Source organism: Sceloporus undulatus, chromosome 2 (assembly GCF_019175285.1).
Source record: "Sceloporus undulatus isolate JIND9_A2432 ecotype Alabama chromosome 2, SceUnd_v1.1, whole genome shotgun sequence".
Lineage (NCBI taxonomy): Eukaryota > Metazoa > Chordata > Lepidosauria > Squamata > Phrynosomatidae > Sceloporus > Sceloporus undulatus.
Genome location: NC_056523.1, coordinates 173,578,379 through 173,600,183, shown reverse-complemented (window position 1 = coordinate 173,600,183; position 21,805 = coordinate 173,578,379). Strand labels below are relative to the sequence as shown.

Genomic DNA, 21,805 nt, shown 5'->3' with positions numbered 1-21,805 from the left:
TTTTGAGTGGGTCTGTTGAGCACCCTCGACAATAGCTGAATTCTGTGGGGGTGGGAGGTAAGCCACGGAGCAGCTGGGGCCGACACCTTGTAGAGGGACTCGATCTTGCGCGGAGGACCTCAAGAGCGAGGAAGGGCATCCCAAGAACGTTCTGACCAGGGCTTCTAGGGACGGCATGAACGGTGACCAAGGGTGTTTGAAATGGGCCACGGACTGCGAAAACCCTGTGCTCGAGGGGTCCTTGGCTCTTCTTGGATACGCGAGTTAATGTCCTAGAGTCCCTGGGACATCGTGATGAAGTGCTTCAAGAAACGACCTTCACGTCATCCGTAGGATGAGGCTGCTTCAGGATTTGATGCAGGAGTGAGGAGAGTTCTGGGCCGGGTCGTCCCGATTGAGGAGTATTCGCGAATCGGCGGGATCGGGTTCGGAATCGACGCACCAAGTCCACAGGGTGGGTATCGGTCTGGGGTGTTCGAGCAGGCCTGCTTGGGCGCAGCGAGATGGAGGCCGTGTCGATGGGCTGGACGATCAGAGAGCTCGTGACGGTTTGTCGATCTTGATCCCTGGGGCTATGGATTCGAGATCACGGGGACGTGTCACGAAACGGGCAGGCTTGTGACGAGACAAGTCTTTGATTTTTTTTTTTTGTCCTAGGGAATGGGAGAAAGAATTGAAATCCTGATCAGTCTAGAGTCGTAGTTAGTATTGAGGGGTCAAGCGGGGGGAGGCGTGGATGGAGCCAGAGAAGCCGGAGATGGAGAGATCTCGGAGGATTTTTTTTGTTTGGATCAGCGACTATCCTCGTTGCGTCCGACAGAAGGAAGGGAGAGCGTTTGTTCGCCGCGTTGAGTCTGGGCTGGCGCAGCTTGGGCGGTTGGTGGTCCCGATCGTGGGGGCTAACAGGGGAAATGTGTCAAGGTCTCCGTGGGTGAACGATTTGCCATCATCGGATTGGTTGGCCAGAGGGGTCCGCCAATTCTCGGAGGGTCGGGAAAGGAGCGGTCCCGGCGGGGAATAACGGAATTTTGTGAGCTTCCGAGAAAGGGAAGCGTCGTCCAAGAGCGTCTTGGAAGGGGAGCCTGAGTGGAGATGCTGGTCTTGGAAGCTGGACTTAGACTTTTGGCCGAAGGTAAGACGAAGCCGAATCGTGGGCCGGTGGCTGCTCTTCTTGGTCAGACTTGTGTGACGAGACTGGCGCATCCGGCGGGAAGAATTGTTGATCGGTGGACTCCGAGATGGTAAAACGCCGTATGGCAGCACGATCCTCGGTCCGGGCGGCGGATGTCTCCTCGAGCCCGAGGGTTTTCCTCGGAGGACGGTGCTGCCCTTGGTGATGGGTCCTCAGACTCGGCCAATTCAGATGGGTCAGAGATCAGGACTTAGACTTTGGACCTCTTAGAAGATCCCGAGGAGGTCTTTTTCTCCGGAGCGACGGGATGCCCCTGGTGGCCTCGGAGGGGGAGTAGTCCTGTCTTTGCGGATGGGGAGGAAACTCCTTCCTTGGCGGCTGGAGACGCGTTCCAAGAAACCCACCGGGACCCGGTAAGACGGGGGTGTTTTGTTTGGTTTAGGGGCTTTGGAAGGGCGCGCGGGCGGTCGGACGGGCAGCGTACCGAACTTCTCATGTCTTGCGCCAGCGAAGTGGGGAGGGGGGCGCACTTGAGGGGCGCCACGAGCCTGAGCAGCTGGAGACAGAGGCCGAAGGGGCTGATGGCAGGCGAGAGTCTCCCTGCCATGATCTTGCCTGGGCGATATGGACGTAGCCGGCGACTTCCCTATTCTTGCGGGCCTGGGGAAGACATAGACTTACAGAGGCTGGCAGACCCTGGGGTTCGTGGTTCCGGGGGGAGCCCAAGCAGAAGAGGCAAGAAGAATGTAGGGTCCTTGAACAGGAACCTTTCGCTACGCAGAGTGTCATGTCTTTGAAAGGAAGGAGACATGCTGAGAAGTAGAGAAGGGAAATACAAAAGCGAAGTCAAAACGGTTCGATAGTCAGATAACGAGAAAGAACGGAAAGCCGAGGTCAAACAGTCCGAGTCAAAAGTACAGTGAGAGTCCAAAGAGCAAGAGCAAGAGCGATAGAGTTCAAGCAGCCACTAGCACGGCGGAAAAAAGGAAATGGGGAAAGAGCGGGAGGGCAGGGGACTTATAACGGATGGGCGTGGGGTTAGCCAAAAAGTTTTCAACAAAAAGTTTCAATTATGTTGCAGAGTTAGTTAACTCTGGGCCCAGTGATTCCAGTAGGTTCCGAGGCAGCACTGCGCAGGCGTCAGTAAAACAATTTGTATTGAATTCAGCAGAGACCACGAAGAAGAAAAAAAACAATACAAGTAGAATTTATTTAACAAGGCTAACTTTGGTATTCAGGGCAAAGAATTTGGGTTCATTTAACTGGAAAAGAGTATTTTGCTAGGTGTATGGTAAATATTTTCATTTCAATGGCTCCACAAACCATTTTAATACATGAAAGCACATGTACAATCCTAATTGTTTTGCACATGATGCACTCTAGTGGCTAGATAGTCATTTACTGGCACCTCTTTCAGCAGATTATATAGTGTTCAAAAATAACATATTTAAGAACAGCTCTAAAGGACTGCCAATTTTATTTTTGGCAGGGCTCCGGGGATTTTAACTTACTGTCTTTAAATGTCATTTGAGTATCAGTCCAGATGCCTGAGACTTTTATAACAGCTGCATGATAGGATGAAATTCAGAAAAGACAGAGTTTCCAATCACTTCATCTCATCTAACAGTAAAAGCTTCTGCTAAACATAAGCCTATCATGACAGAAAGAAGCACTGCAGAAATTACAGGTCATGAGGGGGAATTGGCAGACTTTTTGGCCATCAACGATGCCACAAAACTATATTTTCTTCCGGACACTGGCTCAAACATTTCCAAGTTCAACTGCCAAGCAGGGTTTACCGATCGCTTGCTCATTGGTTTTAAATGCTTTTTAATATGCTGTTTGACACACTGACATTGAGCGCGTAGAGAAATAAAGTAGTAACAGGTAGAGGGTTTGTTCCTTTAAATTTTGTATGGAACAAGTTGCTGTTAAAATATACGGAGACTGGTGCTGCTGAAAAAGCTGGCCAACTGTTGTCCAAATCCAGTTTAAATTTAGGCCTGTGTTCGTTGAAAGAAATGAAGTTTATGTTTGTTTCCATCTTTATATTTTCCTAAACTAGTTCAATCAATGGAGTCTTCAATTGAACTTCTGTATATTGTGTGTGTGTGTGTGTGTATGACACACATATACATACATGAATAATACATATACATACATACACATTTGTGTTCATAACCCAGGTTAGGCTTATTTAGGTAAGAATGTATTAGGACTGTAGCATTGAGTATGGTAAGGCAGGAATTAGGTTGGATTGGCCCTCATATTTATTGACCGTATTTATTGGTTTCTCATTTCTGCTAAGCCTTGCAGCAAAGGTAGGAAATTTCCGGATGAGATTACTGTACACTCACCCTGCCATAACAAACTTGCCATTGCTAGTGTTAAAAATAGTTATCTCCCTTTTGAAACAAGGCATGTGGGGAGGGTATGCATTTGTATTGTGCATTTCTTGATACGATCAGCTGACTAATCAATACACTTGTTTTGCATGGCTTTAAAGCAAATCCCAGTCCAGAGAATGGCAACAGGCTTCAAAACAAGGTTAGTACTATCCATGAGCCTTGTTTTAAAAGAGGTGGATATGCATTTTGTATGACAGTATACTACTGGTTAGTCATTTTTCGTTAGTATTTACAGGGAGACTGAAAAATTTTTTTATTCAAGGTGCTGTAGGTATATTTCTAGAGGATATGAACTGGGGAAAATTACTCTTGGAGTACTGTAAGCCCTCTGTATCCATGGATTTCTTATTCTGTAGATTCAAACCATTTATATTTTCCATTTTACTATCCATTGTATTTAATGGGAAACTTTTTTTGAGGGGGCAAATCCCATGAATTTGTTGGCAAACCACAGGTGGTCCTGGAACCAAACCCCAGTGGCTACCAAGAACCACTGCTTGCTTAAGAAAATAAGAAAATTCCTATGAAATTCATGGAATTACCATTAAGTAGGCTAGGAAAAAGGACACACACACACGCACAAACTGTTGCCAGTTATAGGCATATTCTGTGATGGGGATGCAAAAACAGAACAGTGGAAGTACATGAGGGTCAAGGGTCATAACTTGTTCACCCCACCTCAGGGTATACAGGTGTCTTTCTTTCTGGAAAAAATGCTTACACGCAGGAATCAATGAGTTTGTTTTATCTAAGTTACAGGATGAAGGAACTGCGTACATTCTTCTCTGTGGATGACTTTATAATCTCTAGAGGGAATTCATTGACTTCAGTAACATTATATGTACATAGTGAATTGTGTTAAGAGTGTTTTTTTAAAATGAATGGGAGGAGTGGGTTCCTTTCTTCTAAGGCCTTTATAATTTATAAAAATTATACAAGTGAGAAAACAAAAAGAGGGAGGGGGAAGGCAGAAACTTAAAGAGGTGAGGATAAAATAAATATGGCAATCATATTTCCCATCATGCATATATTTTAGAGATAATTTATACAGGAATAGGGGCACTAAGGTTTTGTGTCAAAGGCTTCATGGATAATTTTTCATTTAAAGTCACGCTCAGACCAAAGCAAGTTACCTGAGCCACTTTATGAAAACAAGACTTACATGCCTCTTATGGACTTACTAATCTGAACGGTTTTAACGGGCAGTATTTGAGTTTTTTCCAGGACAGAGTAATGAAAGTGTCGAACAAAAGCCCAAGTGGAACCTGAATTGGAAGCGTGCCTAGGGTTGTTATAACAACATAACAAGCTCACGTCTAGTTACACCCTTCTTTGGTGAGTCCACTAGATAACTCTTGGTCGCTCCATCCCTTCAGAGAGATGAATTCTCAATAAAACGCAATGGGTCTTGCTGGGGGTGGGTGGGTGGGTGGAGATGCATACAGTGTTGATGTCATTGGTGGCCATGAAAGAGGAGCTTGAGTAACTGTTCCTATAATTCCACACTTCAAGAAAACAATTCTCTGCCACGACATTCCTAGAACTTATGAATCCTCCAAAAATGGGCTAACAGAGCAGCACAAGTGCAAGGCAACTAACAAACCTTGCAGGAAGTTAAATGATGCAGGGTCTCTCATTAAAACAATGGTTGTTTTTCTCACTCTTTTTCGTTAAAGCGACCCATGTATTCTGAACCCATCTTACCACGAATCACAATGCATAGCCAAAAGAAAAGAGATGCACTTCTGCAGTAGTTGTTAATGCTGTGTTGAATACACGAAATGATCCCACTAAAATGGAAAGCTATGTTGACTTCTATGTGATAATTCTTCATAACGGACCTTTTCTGTACCCAGGACTCTCAAAACTGTGATTCTGGACACTTCCTTGTTCATTACATTCTGCTTTTTCCTCAAGGATCTCAAAAAAGGTTCCAATGGCCTGTTCAGACAGCCAAAATAAAGCTGCTTCAAGTCACCGTGGAGGTATGGTGTTTCAATGATGCATGCGTCTAAGATCCAGAATCGCACCAAAGCCATGCCCCAACTGGAGTGTGGCCTTTGGTGTGTCTTCTGACTCTTAGGACGCATGCATCATTGAAACACCATACCTCCACTGTGACTTGAAGCAGCTTTATTTTGGCTGTCTGTAACAGGCCTACGATTCTTCATTTGCCACTTCATCCTCATAACAGCCCTACTCAATTGGAAAGGGGAAGGAAAAAATTTTTTTTTTATTTTATTGACAGATATTAGAATCCTTGTTTTCTTTCTTCCTGTCTTACATTTAAGATACAATTTGAGCTTTCTCTCTCCTTCTTTGTTAACTGGAACCCTCTGTAGATTGGTGTATTGATGTGCTGGTAGTTCACTATTTAGGTGCAGCTGTTCCCTCCAAGCATAATCAAAATAATTGACTCAGACGTGGTACAGACCACCCTGGCACTGATTTTAGGGTTAGGGATTGTGCAGCACCTGCACAATCCCTAACTCTAGCATGGTGGTGTAACAATGGCAGCATCCCATGTACATGGGTGCCGCCATTGTGATGTACGTGCCACGCGTCGTCGTACATCACTTGTATCACAAGTGCGCTATTGGCACACTCGTGACATCGAACCTACGGCGCAAAAAGAACCCAGTTCTACGGCACAACCCCCCTCCCCCAACCCAAAAGCTATAATAGTAATTTGATTAGCAGAGAGTGAGAAAGGATTAGATAGGTCAAAAAGGAGGGGGGAAATAGGTAACAAAAAGATTATTAAGAATAGAACAAAGGGGGTAGAAGGGAAGAGGAAAAGAAAAAAAGAAAGTGGGGAAAAGGGAAAAATAAAAAATCAAATACAATTAAAATTAAATAAAAAAGTAGGGAGATCAGTAAGAATATCAAAAAACAGTAGAAATAGTAGAAAATAGTAGAAAAAAAGAAGGGAAGAAGAGGCACTGAAAAAGAAAGAAGAACAAAATAAGTGCAACGTAATTATTAAAAATAAAAAATAAATCAAAATTAATGCAAAAGAAATAGGATAAGGATAGGAAAGGGGGAAGTTGAATCAGAAGAATTACAGCTCAGGCTGTAGAAGACAGAAAGGAAGAATACAAACAATAATTACTCAATAAATAATATTAAAAGAAGATTGTAGAAAAGAAAAAGGGGGAAAGGAAAAGTCAACAGAAAATAACAAAAATACAGATCCTTAAAAACCAACTTCAAAAATTCAAGGTCACATGGGATGTAAAAGGGCAACATTACATAAAAACAGGGATGGACTCAGAACACAGAGATACTTTCTTTGCACCAGTTGAATCATCGGAAAGGAATCATATTACAAAGGAAGACCCACTTCTGCTCCAGTGTTGTTGAGATAAGATATATGTGGGGACCATCGTTCTTCAAAAGGCAGAGGAAGATTCCACCCTTCCAGCTTGATCAGTGAGCTTTTCCATAAACCAAAAATTCCAAAATTGAGACCACCAATCAGTCATATTGACCTTTCCAGGTTTCCAAGCCCTGGCAATTTCAATCCTGGCCAATGCCAACAAAAATGCAATAATATCTTTATTGTGTAATGTCTTGTTTTCATTAATAAATACGGAAAGCAATAAACATTCTGGAGAGGGGAAAATTTTTTGATCAGTGATTTCTGAAACTAAGTTAACTACTGCATGACAAAATGCAAATACACTTGGACAATCGTACCACATGTGCAGGAAAGTACCTCTATTACTACACCCTCTCCAACAGCACGAGGTGGGGTTCTTGGTAATGCGTGCAAGTTGTAGTGGTGTGAGGGACCATCTATGCACAACTTTAAGAGTGATTTCTTTCAGGGCTATAGAATTAGATTTATATGAAGGAGTGTTCCAGATTTTAAGCCACTCTGAATCTGTTATATGAATGTTTAATAAATCAACCTCCCACCGCACTTTATGAATCAGCCCACAACCAAAAGTCTCATGTAGCATCCACTTATATATTTTTGCCACTCTGCCTTTAATGCAAGTATCTTCGTTTATACACATGCATTCAAACAGAGTAGGTGAGTGGGGGAGTTCTTTCCTCCTAACGAGCTGAGCTTAAAAGGATGCAATTTGATTCAATTGCATCCAAGAGGGCACAAAGGGGGAAAAGGTCGGACATTGATCAGACATTCTCTGGACCTGAGTCTACCATGTACAAATAAGTCTCTTTCCATACCCCCCCCCCCCCAATACCATGAATGAAAACAAGTCCACCTATCAGGCTCCACAAACAGGGGATGAGAAATAAATGGTTGTATTGGTGAAGGGCTTGGAGCAAGAATGTGCCTCCACTTTTTCCAGGCCATGAGAGTATGATACAAATAAGGATTATTAATTTTATGAATGGCTCTTGACAAAGCTTCAGCTGGTCCCAGGGGAGATGCTCTAAGACTGTTTCAAACCCAACACCACGTTGAACACTTTTGATTCAGTGAAAGGCAATGCAAATATGGATTCCGCAAGATACACAGGAAGAAAAGAAGTTTAAGCATGTGTGCATGAGTGGTGTGTATGAAGAAGGATGTCCCACACCTCTGGGCTACATGGATATCTTAACTGAGAAGGTAGTTCACATAGGCATTCTAGGTTGTGTCAATCCCATGAGTGGCTTGCAGACAGCAGTGGGAGGGTTGCCTTCTGCTACCTTTTTGAGGTGAGGTCTACATCCTCCAGCTTGGTGCACAAGCCACTTCTGGTCAATTCCACAGACATCACAGTCTGAGAAAACTGTGGGCAACTACTGTATATACTTGACTATAAATCAACCTCATGTATTAATCCAAGACAGATTTTGGGGCCAGAATTATGGATTTTGGTATGACCTGTGGATAAGTCAAGGGTAAATTGGGAATAAAGCAAAAGATGGGAAGAATGAAGCAAAGGAAAATAATGCAAAAGAACTGACAAAATTCCAGCAGGCATACCTGTGCTAATCCTAAAGGTTAGATGGATGAGAGAAGGGGTCAGTACTTCTTTTAGGTGCCCTGAGAAGGGATTAACCTCATTCCTTTTACAGGGGATGGTCCTTTTTAAATATGAGTTAAAGTACAGCACTTACATTGACCTGTGGATAAGTCAACCCAAGTTTTTTGGGTCAATTTTTTTCACTAAAATTTCTAGACTTAAGCATCAATATACACAGTACATTTCCTGGTACTGCTGGAATCTAATCTAATGATCTGTGCAGTGGAATTCTTATTACAGCTGCCTGAGTATGACCTAAATAATATTGCCTTCTTCTTCTGGCTTCTTCACACATTATATTAGGTTGAGAAACTCAATTCACTTTGAGGATCATGTTCCCTCATGAACAGCCTTCCAGGACCACGTGCCAAAATCAAAGCTCGACTACAACATTTTTTCTCCTTTCTATCTCCCACATATCCTTGTTCTCTCACACAGACACACACAAGTGAAGATGACATTACCCTCCCACTTGAATTTAGGCTCTCCCTTATTTATTCATTCATTGTGTTTTATTGGTTGACTTTAGTTACTTTACTGACTTATATCAGCAGGTAGTATTGTTTTTTACTTCCTTTTTTTGGCCAGGCTGTGATAGTTTGTGCTCAAGATGGTCAAGTAAAAAGTGAAAAATAAAGGAGTTGGGTGTGCTATGCAAGGCCTAAAGCTTGGAAGGAAGCTGAGGTGGGTCTTCCACTCATTGACTCACACAGACACATAAGCTCCTTGTAGATTAATACTGAGAGGCAGTGTAGTGTAGTAGACTGAATGTCAGACTATGACTCTGGAGATCAGGGTTCAATTCCTCGCTAGGCAATGGAAAACCACTGGGTCACCTTGGGTAAGTTACACACTTTAAGCCCCAGAAAAGCCTGAGATACGTTTACTTTTGAGTCACCATAAATCCACGACTACTAGAAGGCACCCAACAAGAAGACTTTCTCTTCAAATCCCCCATATGGCTAGAGTTTTAGCCTGTGTTCCTTTCCCATCCATCTTCATAGCTGACAGGAATAGTACACACTACATGGCACATTTCCACCTAGCTGGAGGATTCTGTGACTTTTAGTCCAAAAAAGTAACTTTTCTGAGTTTTTGAAAGTAGAGTTCTACTACTCAGCTACAACCCTGTGCCTTCCACAATATTCTTGCAACCACTATTTCTGATGGTATGTTATGCTGGTAAACGCCAACTAATTGAGGAGTGAAAAGGAATTGAAGACAAAGTCAAAGTTCAACCATTAAAAGAAAGAGAGAGTATATGTAAAAGAGAAATCCCCAAAGACACTATATGCTGTCTAAACTTGGATAATAAGCAGGGTCAGCCTGGGTTAGTACTTGGATGGGAGACTACCAATGAATACCAGATGCTATGGGCTATATTTCAGGAGAAGGAACTGGCAAAACCACCTCTAAGTACTCCTTGCCTAAGAAAACCCTATGGAATTCACGGGACTGCAATAAGTTGATAAGTTGAAGGCATATGCATATACACATTGCTTTGGCACAGCATTTTCACAAATCTTGAAGTATTTAAGACTTTTGAATGGGTTTGAAGGCAACACATGCTAGGATCCCCCTCTGCAGCCCTGTTTCCCAAGGCGGGGGCAACTGTACTCCCTTGATGGTCTAATTTAGGAATTTGGCAAAAACATTCTCATTTAGGCAAGCATTTACAGGCCCCCCAACTGGTCTTAATTAGTTGTTTCATGTGGCTCTGAGATTCTGGTTTTATTTTTTTGTGTTTTAATTGTTTTTGTAAACTTCTGGGGGAAAGCAACAGAGGGAGGGAAAAGCAATGCAAAGTAATGCACATGGAGATCTCACACCACACTAGTGACAGGATTTTTATTTTAAAAGAACATTAATTCCCTAACCTGGCAATTTTGCTCCCAGTGTCTAGAGGTGGCTTTTGATTATGTGGTGATCATGAAGATGGATTCTAAAAGAGTTTAAAAAATAGAAGGCAGACGTATTCTTTGAGACCTTGTAGTCTAACCCCCAAGGTCTGTGATGCAAGATGTAGCTGCATTGACCCTGACCCTGATGTCCGATTTTTAAATATCTCCAGCAAAAGCAATCTCAAAAGCAATCTACAGATCTCCTGTCCCACTGTCAAAGGCACAATTACTGAGAGCTCCCATATTCTCATGCTATTTAACACTGATTCAATTATTTCAATGATATCTCACCTTTCTCTCAGAAATGGATAACACTTTTGAATTAATCTCTCTCTCAGCCTGCATCTGCACTACAGAAATAATGCAGATTGATACCACTTTAACAGCCATGGCTTAATGCTATGGGATTCTGGGATCTGTAGTTTTGCTTCTATGTCAGAGCTCTGGCGCCACAACAAACTACAAATCCCAGATTACCATAGCACTGCACCATGGCATTTAAAGTGGTGTCAAACTCCATTATTTCTGCAGTGCAGATGCAGCCTCAGGTATGGGCAACTCTGTCAGGAGCAAATTTTCTCCCTTGTATTTCTAGCCAACCAATTCTTGTTTTTATTTATATTTTTGGCTAGTTATCAGCCTTTTTCCAGGTTTGTGGGTGGGGGCTGAATTGCCATGTTTTAGTAAAATTGGAGGTAATGGACTGGACTCCACAAGAATACAAGGAAAATTTCAAACACACAGCAAACCTGCACAGTAGAATTCACATACATTCATACATAGGTTTTGCTGACAGGTGAGCCTTTCCATTTGCCCATGAATTCCACAAGTTCCCACAGGTTTGACTCTATGTAGCATCTGGTGTTTCCAAACATCAGAATTTGCATGCCAAATGGATGCCATTTGGATTTCTCCAGCATCTGTAGCTTTGATACAGAAAAAATGGTCCACTACCGCAAAGGCCCTTTTCATTTTGCACAAAAGTCATGGGCGGCTCTTGTTTTGTTTGTCTGGTACAATGAATGATTTTATATAGAAAACTATTTTGTGCAAAAACCAGTGAGGCTTTTTGTGCAAATTATGTTTTTAAAAGGGGGATTAAAATGCCCTCCAAAAGCACACAAAAACATTTCTTTGGCCTCATACAGACAGGCCAAAATAAAGCTGCTTCGGGTCAATTTGGAGGTATGCTTTTCAATGATGCATACGTCCTAAGAGTCCGGAAGCTGTGCCAAAGCTGCGCTCTAGTCCTTAGGACTGGATCTTGGTTTTGGCGCGGCTTCCGGACTCTTAGTATGCATGCATCATTGAAACAGTATGCCTCCAAAGTGACCTGAAGCAACTTTATTTTGGCCTGTCTGTATGGGGCCATAATCTTGCTCAATGAGGAAAGCTTTTGAATTCTTTGTGTGAGAGAGAAAAATAAGGAATGATTTACATTTCCTGGCATTATATAGATTTTTGAAATATTTTTCTTTAATTAATATTTTAAATACTTTTAATGTGGCTTCATCAACTTCCTGAAGTAGGGATGGGAAAACATAGTTTATAATTCAGTATCTGCTTGCCAAGCAAAAACAAAAAACAAAACAAAACAAAACAAAAAAACACCAGTGTTTTGAGTCTGGATGAAAGTTGTTCTGAAATTTCAAAGTAATAATGAATTTAATAATTCAAGGTTATCCAATAATTTTACCACCACCCCATTTTCTTTATTGTCTTTATAGGGTTTGAAAAAAACTACTTTTTAACTTTACAACTGGCCATCCTGGATTCCAGGAACAAAAGACCAAAAAAAGTCACTTTCCCCAATTCTGCTTCTCTCTCAGACATTCTTAGAGGGCAGGAAGTATAGCTCTTTCCATATAATTTCAATATGTATCGTATCTGGAATTGTTTCTGGAATATAACTTTATACCACAGGGTCACAACATTTCCCTTCCGGGAGCTCTATAGAAGCAAAGAAAGATAGTTGCCCCATATGCCAATGGAGACTGACATCACTGCCTTTCTTCCCATATAGCCCCTGGGAACATTATGTGATCACACAAGGCTGTTTCCAGAGATATTCCAAACCCATCTGGAAAGCATGCAACAGGAATCTTAGAAACCCAGAAAGGCTTTTACTTTGAAAGATATTTCTTATAAAGAATTAAGAAAAGGTTTAAAAGATCCCAGAGTACCTCTTATTATTGTATGTTGTACTGACCCTCTTCAACCTATGCAATATATAAAGCAAGCACAGAATATAAATAAGATCAGTTTGAATTACAAAAACTCTAATAGTTCATAGGACTTAACTCAGAGCTTGTTGTACATTTTATGGGCCAGATGTGTCTTACAAATCAATTATGTTACGGGTTGGCAAGGTCACTACCCCAAAACAAACATCATATATTAAGTAGCGTTGGTATAAGGCTGCTGAACTGGAGTTCATTATGAGATGTGACATAATTTCTTTTGGCATGAATAGTGGCCTGGGTTAAACTGCTACAAACAGTAATTATCTCACAGGCAATGTTATGCAGATTGAACTCTAGGCTAGAAGTATTGGGTGTGGCTGGGTCTCCACTACATTTATTGGAGTCTAGTTAATCTCTATTGTCGTTGACTGGCTCACACATGTTCCTGTTTTCAGTATACCTTCCTTTTATTGATAAATTTATTCTGTGATATAGACTTTCCTGCCACCCAATTACATTTATGCATACTATAAATAAAAAGATGTACTAGGGTTGCTAGTTCAGGATCATCCCAGGCCCTGAGGTTTCCCTGTGAAAACAGGAGATCTAGGGATGGAGCCTGATGATGTTTTTAAATGTTGTACATTTAAGTACTGACCACATTTGCTCACAAACTGTCATTCAAACACACACACACACACACACATTCCGGTTTGGAAATTAAGACAACATGGGGCTGTTCTCAGCTCAATGTGAATTTTCCCTTCTCACTTACTTTGGAAGATGGGATAAGAAACATTTAATCAAGTCTACTTGCTTTTAGCCAGAAGGTGGATGCAGTACAGTGCTGATGGTGAGGCCTGGAACTGCAAGGATTGGGAGGGTAGGAGGAAACAAACAACGAAAATACACAGACTACCTGGAAAGTCTTTGAAAGTTGCAGGAATAAAACAATTAACCCTTAGAAACCGTAGCAAGCTCCACTAGTCAACCTGGAGATCTGCACAAAGCCCTTTCCTCTCTCCTGGAGGAACAGTTGGACCCTTGTCTCGTACCTGGAGATAACGCGTAAAAACTGAGACTCATGACGAGTTCCTGACATGTAGCAACCTTACAATATACTGATATATAAATTATTACCAGTATCTTGATGCACATACTGGCAAGATGCAGTCTTGTCTAATAATTTGTTAAGCTGGGCCATTCTTTCTCCTCATATGCAATGAAGTACTAATGTACAATACAAAAAGACATCATTCTGGGGCATTCTAAGATCTCTCCTCAGTTTTGGATAGGTTCCTGACATAAAAACTCAAGATGCTTTGGCTGGGCTGATGCCATTCCTCCTATCTTTCCCATTACCTTAAGAGTGTTTGTTCATCTTGCTTTCGTCCTCTGCCTTTCAGAACTCCCAAGGTAATGATCAGCCCTAATTCTGTTACTGCTATTTTGCTCTTTCTTTTGCTACCTTCTCTTAAAACACATGTGTTTTTCACACACACACACACACACACACACAATTTTTCAGATTAGATATTATGTCTGTCTGCAATCTTGTAGGGAAGGAAAGTGTCAGCGTGTTGTATCAGAGGTGCTAGTAGTAACCTTGCAAGTCATGAAACTCCTTTCTCTGCAGCTGGGAGGCAGCGTCTCCCAGGGCAGGCAGTGCTGGCTACAGCCTCAGCTCCATTTCCATCAGCCATCAGAGCCATAATCAATGTTTAATTAGATGCTATTTAATTACCCGCTTGCTCAGCCGTCACCAGCACTGAGAAGCTAGCTCAGGTTCCCAGGATGGAGAGGACAGGCAAGATGTCAAAGGAAGGATGTGAGATCAAGCCTTCCCTCCCCACCCCCACCTTTAGTGCAAAGGTTTCACCCTCATTCCTGTAATTGATGCAGAATACAGGTGACGTCTTACTGAACCCTGTAATTGAGGTAGAACACAGGCAATGCCTGGAGCCCCATCTTTCTTTCCTAGTCAACATTTCCAATACTTGCTACATCTTGCCCAGAGCTGGTAGCATTGCAGAAAGATAAGCACTTCACCATCCATGCTGGCAAGTGACAGGATGGGGCGTGCAGCCTGTTCTTCTTCCCAGAATGTTTTTCAGACCATCCTCTTCATTTCCTAAAATATAAGGCTGGGCTGATTTCACTCAGTGGCAAGAGAAACACATTGTCCATATACTTAGGGACACACTTAGGGCCCATCACATCATTTCTGTGAACTGTGTCCTTGATGTTCTAGAACTCAGCCAACAAGTCCTGGAGTTAAGCCCTTGTCCAAACCAAAATCTCCTAAGTGTCTTCCTTGTTCATGAGCTTCTGTTCAATTTGAGAACAGGAAAACTGATTTCAGTAAACTTAGGGAAATACAGTGTGTGATCCCATGCTCAGGAATACTAAATGAGAAGGGAGTTCGGGATGGATGGGAGTGTCTTAAAAGGGAGATACTGAAGGCCCAATTTCAAACAGTTCCAATGAGGGGGGAAAATGGGAGGTGTCTCAAGAAATCAGGATAGATGACTAAAGAACATTCAACTGAGCTAAAGTTTAAAAAGCATAAGAAAAGGAAGAAAAGGGAAATAACCAAAGTGAAATTCAAACAAAGAGCTAGCATGTATAGGGGGAAATTCAGAAAAGCTAAAGTGCTGAACAAACCCAGGCTTGCTAGAGAACTTAAGAATAATAAAAACGACTTTTTGGAGTATGTTTGTAGCAAAAGGAAGAAGAAGGAAATGGTATGGCCATTGCATGGAGAAGATGGCAAAATGATAACAGGGGACAGAGAAAAGGTAGTACTCAGCACCTTCTTTGCCTCAGTCTTCCCACAAAAGGAAAAATGTTCAATCTGAGGAAAGTGGACTAGATGAAGCAGTAGGGGAAATACAGCACAGAATAAGTAAAGAGGCAGTACAGGTATACCTGGTTAATCTAAATGAATTTAACTCTCCAGGGCCAGATGAACTACATCCAAGAGTATTAAAGGAACTGGCAGAAGTAATCTCAGAGCCACTGCTAAGAACTTCCTGACAGTAAGAGCTGTTTGACAGTGGAACACATCCCCTTGGAGAGTGGTGGAATCTCCTTCTTTGTAGGTTTTTAAACAGAAGTTGGATGACCATCTGTTGAGGGTGCTTTGCTTGTGCATTCCTGCATGGCAGGGGGTTGCACTGGATGGCCCTTGAGGTCTCTTCAAACTTTATGATTCTATTATTCTAATACAGAGTACCTCATGCTACACAAACACACACACAGACATCCCTGCTACTGGGCATAGTAAATATGAGTACATGCAGCAGTTGTGGGGGCCACAGAGGCAGTCTCTTGGCTGCTCTTTCCAAATCATGCCAAAGTTTCCTCTTTTTTGGAGACATTGATTTGTATGCCACAGACCTGTCCTGGTTCTCTAAACTGGCCTCCTTTCCTCAGCTGTTAGAACTGAAGTAACATTCAATGGAGAGTCCAGTCAGCTTCTTTATGTGACCTCTTGGAAGGGAAACATCTCCTTGTTTTTCACCTTAGGCAACATAATGAAATTGCTTCCATCTCTTCAACCATCAAGGAAGCCCTCAAATTCTAGGACAAGATTATAAGGAGAAGGAAAGAAACTCATTTACCTGTGCGGTCAGAATCACTCTCTCCAGTGCTGGAGGATGGACTGCCCACAGGTCCTGGCTTATCTCCCTCCCGTGCTCCAGGTTCCTTCTGTCGCGTTCTGGCTGCCTCAATTCCCTTTACTCGCCGGGCATGGCGGTTCCCTTTGTAGTGTGCTTCAGCTTGGCTCTGAGAAAAGAAGAACAGAAACTAAATGGTCAAGCAAATGCTAGGTCTTGGCCTGTATGCATCCTCAGCCCTGTCAGCAGCAGCCACTCCTATCCCTGCCCAAAACTATAGCCTTACAAATAGTGGCTGAACACAACTGCAACCAGAACATTTTGAATCATACATTTATAGTGTTTCCTCAGTATATATATTAAAAACTCAGCAAGGTGACAAATTCAGGTTGTCCAATGATACCACACACTTTAGGAGGCCATTCAAATAACCAAAGATGCTTTCACCCTAGCCCTTTTCTTTGGGATTGTCATTTTCGTGTTCACTTGCTTTTTAATGAACATCCATGTTGCTCTTGTCCTGTTGCAATCCAGCATGTTAAGTTTAATCATCCCCTCTACCTGCTCATACACACTATGTTTGGCATGAGGGAAATAAAACATAATCACAACACCAACCTGTATTATTAAGGCTTCCCAGGTTTGCCCTGAATTTCCCATTTATCGTTCCTGTCCATTTTATCACTTCCTGTTGGCTTTAGTTGGGGAATTAGAAATAAATAGCCTCTTAATCACTCTCTGAATAGCATATTTTAATTGCCTGTTCTCTGGAGGAGGAGAGCTTTAGTTATTGGCCTCATCTCATTGTTTTCTTCCTTTAAAATAATTTTTTTAAAGCAATGTCACACGTTTTTGTCTTCATGAACACAGTCTCCAGACAGCACATTTTTAATAGTCCAAGTATTCTGACATAATTTTTCACTGTAGAATGAAAAGAAAGAGAGAAACCAAGAGAGGGGAAATCTATCATCAAAGCCTGTCCCATTTCCCATGTGGAAAGAATAGATACTGACATTGGGACAATTAAGAAGATTTTTAAGAGGCAATTAAGGAGCTACTCACAACTAATCACCAACTCCAACCTATGTTTTTTTGCCCCATCTTGTACCATCAGAGTAGAACTAGAAAGAGCACATACACTGAATACAGAATGTCTCAGAAATGTCACCAAGCAGGTCCTGTAACAGGAATCCAAAGACATAGCCATGTTTGTCTGGAAAATCACTTTGCAAAGGGATCTTGTAGCACCTTTGAGACTAACTGAAAGAAAAGATTTGGTAGCATGAGCTCCAGTAGACTTAAGCCTACTTCCTCAGATTCATAGGGTGGGGTGGAGCCTACAGAGACAGATTTATATAAGCTGATTGTGTGTGAAAATGTCAATTGAAATTCTAAACCTTGTGAGTATGGAAATGAGGTGACAAGTGCAGTTTTAATAATGCTCATTGGGGGTTAAAGGCAAGAGGAATGATGTTACCTACTGTTCTTGCCACACTACACAAATTTCAACACTATCTAACCCCCATCCTCATGAGGGCACCCTTGACCAGTTCATCACATTTCCTCTCTGTTTCACACACTACATTCCAATACTTGTTCATATGGTTATATACTCTTCTTGGCTTTAAGCAACATCCTTCCTCCTGCCTTTGTCTCCCAACAACTATCATTAAAACTGAATTCGCCACCTCATCTCAATTGCCATTCCTAAACACAACTGGCTTATACAGGCCAGTCTCTGGATTATCTACTCCATGCTATATATCTGAGGAAGTAGGCTCAAGTCTCCAAAAAATCATTCTACCAGCTTCCTTCTTTCAGTTAGTCTGAAAAGTGATACAAAATCCTTTTGCATATAGTAATAGGAATGGGGAACAGTTTTTGCTTCAGTCCCTGGGGAGCTTCTACCAGACAAGACAGATCTAGGCTAGACCGACTAATGGTCTGAATCAACATAAGGCAGTGTCATCTGTTCGTATGTGTGCATCTGCAGATTCACAACATGAAGCAACTTGTTGATGTTTTGTTCTTTTTACTTCTACTATAATAAGGCCTGTGTTATGTGGGTGGATCTGATAGAGAAACTCTTGCTGGGGAAGGAGGCTGGACAATAACCAATGTGATCTTTGCATCCAATGATTTACAGCTTCAGATATTGCTGGGCTCTAGCTCCCAGCATTCCTCAGCTACTAACTATGCTGGCTAGGGCTGATATGAGTTACAATCCAACAATTTGACTACATGATCACCACTTTAGAGATACATTGCCTCCAAAACCATTCTATAAAAAGATCACCACCCTCCTCCTTCCAGTTTCTTACACACGCAACCTGTTTCCCAGATTCTTGAAGTTAGATTTAATTTGGCTCAAATATGAAGCATTTATTTCAGGAGTGGAATCATATGCTTCCCTCAAATGTTGTATGACAGCAAGTTCTAGCAGCCCAAGCCAGGATAGCAAGTGATGAAGTATGCCAGAAGGTGCAAACAAAAACAGCTAGCAAGTCACATGACTCATACCTCTGATGTAACCTGAGCAACATTATTCCATGTATCTACACAAAGGGTTATTTGCACTTTTCCAGACCTCCAGAGGGCCCATTATCACCAGAGCTTGCCATCAATGTACCTGAGGAAGTGGAATGTACTCAATGAAAGCCCATGCTAAAATAAATTGATTAATCTGAAGGTGCCACAAAATTCATTTTTCATTTTGACCCCCCTTCTTTTTAGTTATATAGACTAAGGTAGCTATTTCTTTGAAAGAGCTTGAAAAGTTTGTCTTTTTGACTACTGTTTCCAGCATCTCTCACCCAGCAGGACCAATTAGGAGATTCTGGGTCTGTATTTCAACAAAGAAACTTTTCCAAGCTGTAATCACCATGTCAGATGAGCCTTGCACCACAGCAAGAACAGACCACAGCGTAAATACCAACATTCAAACCTGGTGTTGCCATTTCCTTCAAAGACTCACCTCAGAATTGAAGCGGATCTGGCAGACGTTGCAAGAGATAATGGGGCGCTTGGCCTTGGCTACAGGTACCCCAAAGGTGTGATTGATCACTGCTTTCTGCACGGGGTCCATCTGGTAGGGAAAAATAAGAAATAAAGAAAAAGACAGGTATTGTGGTCAGTCAATATATAGCTCCTATATGAAAGGCAGGGGTGAAGAACCTTTGGCCCTCCCAAATGTTTTGGAATTCAGCTCCTAGAAGCACCCAGCCAGCATTGCTAATGGTAAGGGATTATTGGAGTGGCAGTCCAAAAAAATGGATGGCCAAAGGTTTCTCCATCCTTGACCTCAGGTCTATTTATAAATAACAAGGCAGCTACAGCTTAAATCAAATAATCCTTTCACTATATGACAGCTATAGCTCTCAGACGCTCATTTTCAGCTACATTATTGACTGACAAGGTGGGCATTTGCATACCCATCAATACATCACTGCATAACCTGAATTGCTCATGACTTTTTGCAAGATGATTTTAAGCATTTTCAAGCTTGTTTCAAAAGCCAATCTGAACAGAGTCCAGTGTTTATTGGCACTGGGCAATACATGGCATCCTCATCTTAGGAACATGGGGCTGCCTGAAAACAAAACCTGGAAAGATGCTTTTAAAAAGAATGAATATAACAACACGATAAAGCCATGCATAACTGATCAGGTATAGGATGATGCAAGCAGTCCCAGAGCATCATCCTACTATGGCTTATTTATGGATGGCTTTGGCACTGTTGCACTCTTCTCAAAAGTAACTTTCCCAAGCTCTGTCTGTAAATCAGCACATTCCAGGGGACAAAGGACAGCATTAAGTTGAGTGAAATGTGAAGTAATCTGCCTCAGGTTGTCAGAGGTCATAACACCAATGAAAGGCAGCAAATAATTTTGTGTACACACACACAAATGTATACAGTCAACATTAGGGGTGGATATGATTTTCACATTTTTTTTTGTCTTAGGCACTTAGCTTGGCCAGCTATAGGGGAGATGGGCTTGGGTGAAGTGTTACTGTTTGTGCAACTATGGCCAGGATGAGAGACATTCTGTGTATGCCCCATGAAAAAACAAAACAAAAACCTGGGCCCTATCCACACTATACAATTATAGCACTATTATTCAATTTCAACTGCCATGACTGCACCCTATGGACCCTTGGAAGTAACATTTGAGGGAGGAGCCCTTAAGATCCTCAGCCAGGGATCTCCTCTAGTCTCCCATCAAACTCTAGGAGTCCATAGCAGGCAGCCTGGGCAGCTGAAATGGAATATGACATTTGTGTAGTGTGAATGGGCTCCTTGACACCATGGTAGTGAGGGGAAAGGAACACCAAGCAAAAGACACTCTGGGGGCAAAGAAGCAAAGATAGAATGACTTGGCATAGCTATAAGAGAGCGGGGCCAAAGCAAGCAGCTTTGAGAGATGAAGTGCATGAACTGGAAGTTTCCTGATTCAAATTTCACCTCAGCTATAAAACCACCAAGCAGCTTTCTCTCAGCCCCATCATCTCTTGAAACATTAAGGGGAGTGGAGAAAACAAATGGACAGGTTGCATAACTGTAACTATGATTCTTTGAGTGATAATCTGTGAACTCACACAAATGGGTTATTGTGTCACTGCACTGTGCATCTTTCAGAACCTTCAAGAGCATTACACAAGCATTTTGGCAGTAGCTCCACCCATCTTCAGCAACCCTATATTATATTATATTATATTATATTATTTATTATCAGCCTGCCTTTCTCCTGATATAGAGACTGAAGGCAGCTAACAACACATTTAAAACAGTAAAAGTTTAAAATGATTCAAAAACATTAAAGATGTAGATATAAACTTTTAAAAGCAACTGAACAATTTAAACCTTAAAATTAAAGAGGTCAATATAAAGGCCCAGTATGGTGGAATTTCTGGTTGTGAAATGGAAGAGTATGCACTGGTCATACAGTAATGACACAGTCTTGATCACTGAAAGACAGCATTGGCATTGGTGGGAAGATGGCAATGAAGTTTTCACCCCAGAGGGAGTCAAATGTGGTGTTTAGAGGTCACCCACTGATGCTTCTTAGAGGGTTCAGACTTGAAAGTACATGAAGAAGAGGTTGGCTTTTGCCCAGCAGAGGAAGACAGTGGAAAGGCATGCTGATACCAAAACCAAGATGGGCTATAGGTCCTCTTCAAGGCTGAACTGTATCTATACCAAGGAGATCTCAACTTTGTACCTGACTACTAATGGACTGAATCTGTACTTCTTAATGGTGGACTGAAAACTGAAGCTGCACATGTATTGGAGAGTCATGGCTCTGGCCATACCTTTGTCATTACAGTGTACTATATGGTGAGAGGTCATTATCTGCTGTCTAGCCAACTTAGGAGCTTCAGACTGGAGAAACAAAGCCACTCTTCAATCTTCATCCCTCAGTTTACTGAGGGAGGGAGTCAGCTTCTCCCAGAACAACTAGTGATATTTACCTATCCAGGCCAGGTAGTTTGAAATCTTGCAGATGAGAGCAGCAGATCAGCAGACTTTCCTACCCATTGAATCCAATTTCTTCCCCTTATTGGCTGCCATTCAGTGG

The 21,805-nt window shown here is 42.0% G+C and overlaps 2 protein-coding genes across 5 annotated transcripts in view; one reads left to right on the top strand and one right to left on the bottom strand.

Moving 5' to 3' along the window:
* Nucleotides 1-21,805, bottom strand: part of ZNF385A (zinc finger protein 385A) — a 314,317-nt gene that overhangs the window by 39,371 nt on the left and 253,141 nt on the right. For all 4 annotated transcript variants that reach the window (XM_042449888.1, XM_042449890.1, XM_042449889.1 and 1 more), the window contains 2 exons: nucleotides 19,204-19,314; nucleotides 16,233-16,398 (listed from right to left, as the gene is read on the bottom strand). In XM_042449888.1, coding sequence (XP_042305822.1) covers nucleotides 16,233-16,398; nucleotides 19,204-19,314 — 277 coding nt within the window. The remainder of the gene's footprint in view (nucleotides 1-16,232; nucleotides 16,399-19,203; nucleotides 19,315-21,805) is intronic.
* The window catches only part of LOC121921591 (TBC1 domain family member 15-like), a 722,109-nt gene that overhangs the window by 522,459 nt on the left and 177,845 nt on the right, over nucleotides 1-21,805 (top strand). The gene's annotated exons all lie outside the window — the stretch shown is intronic.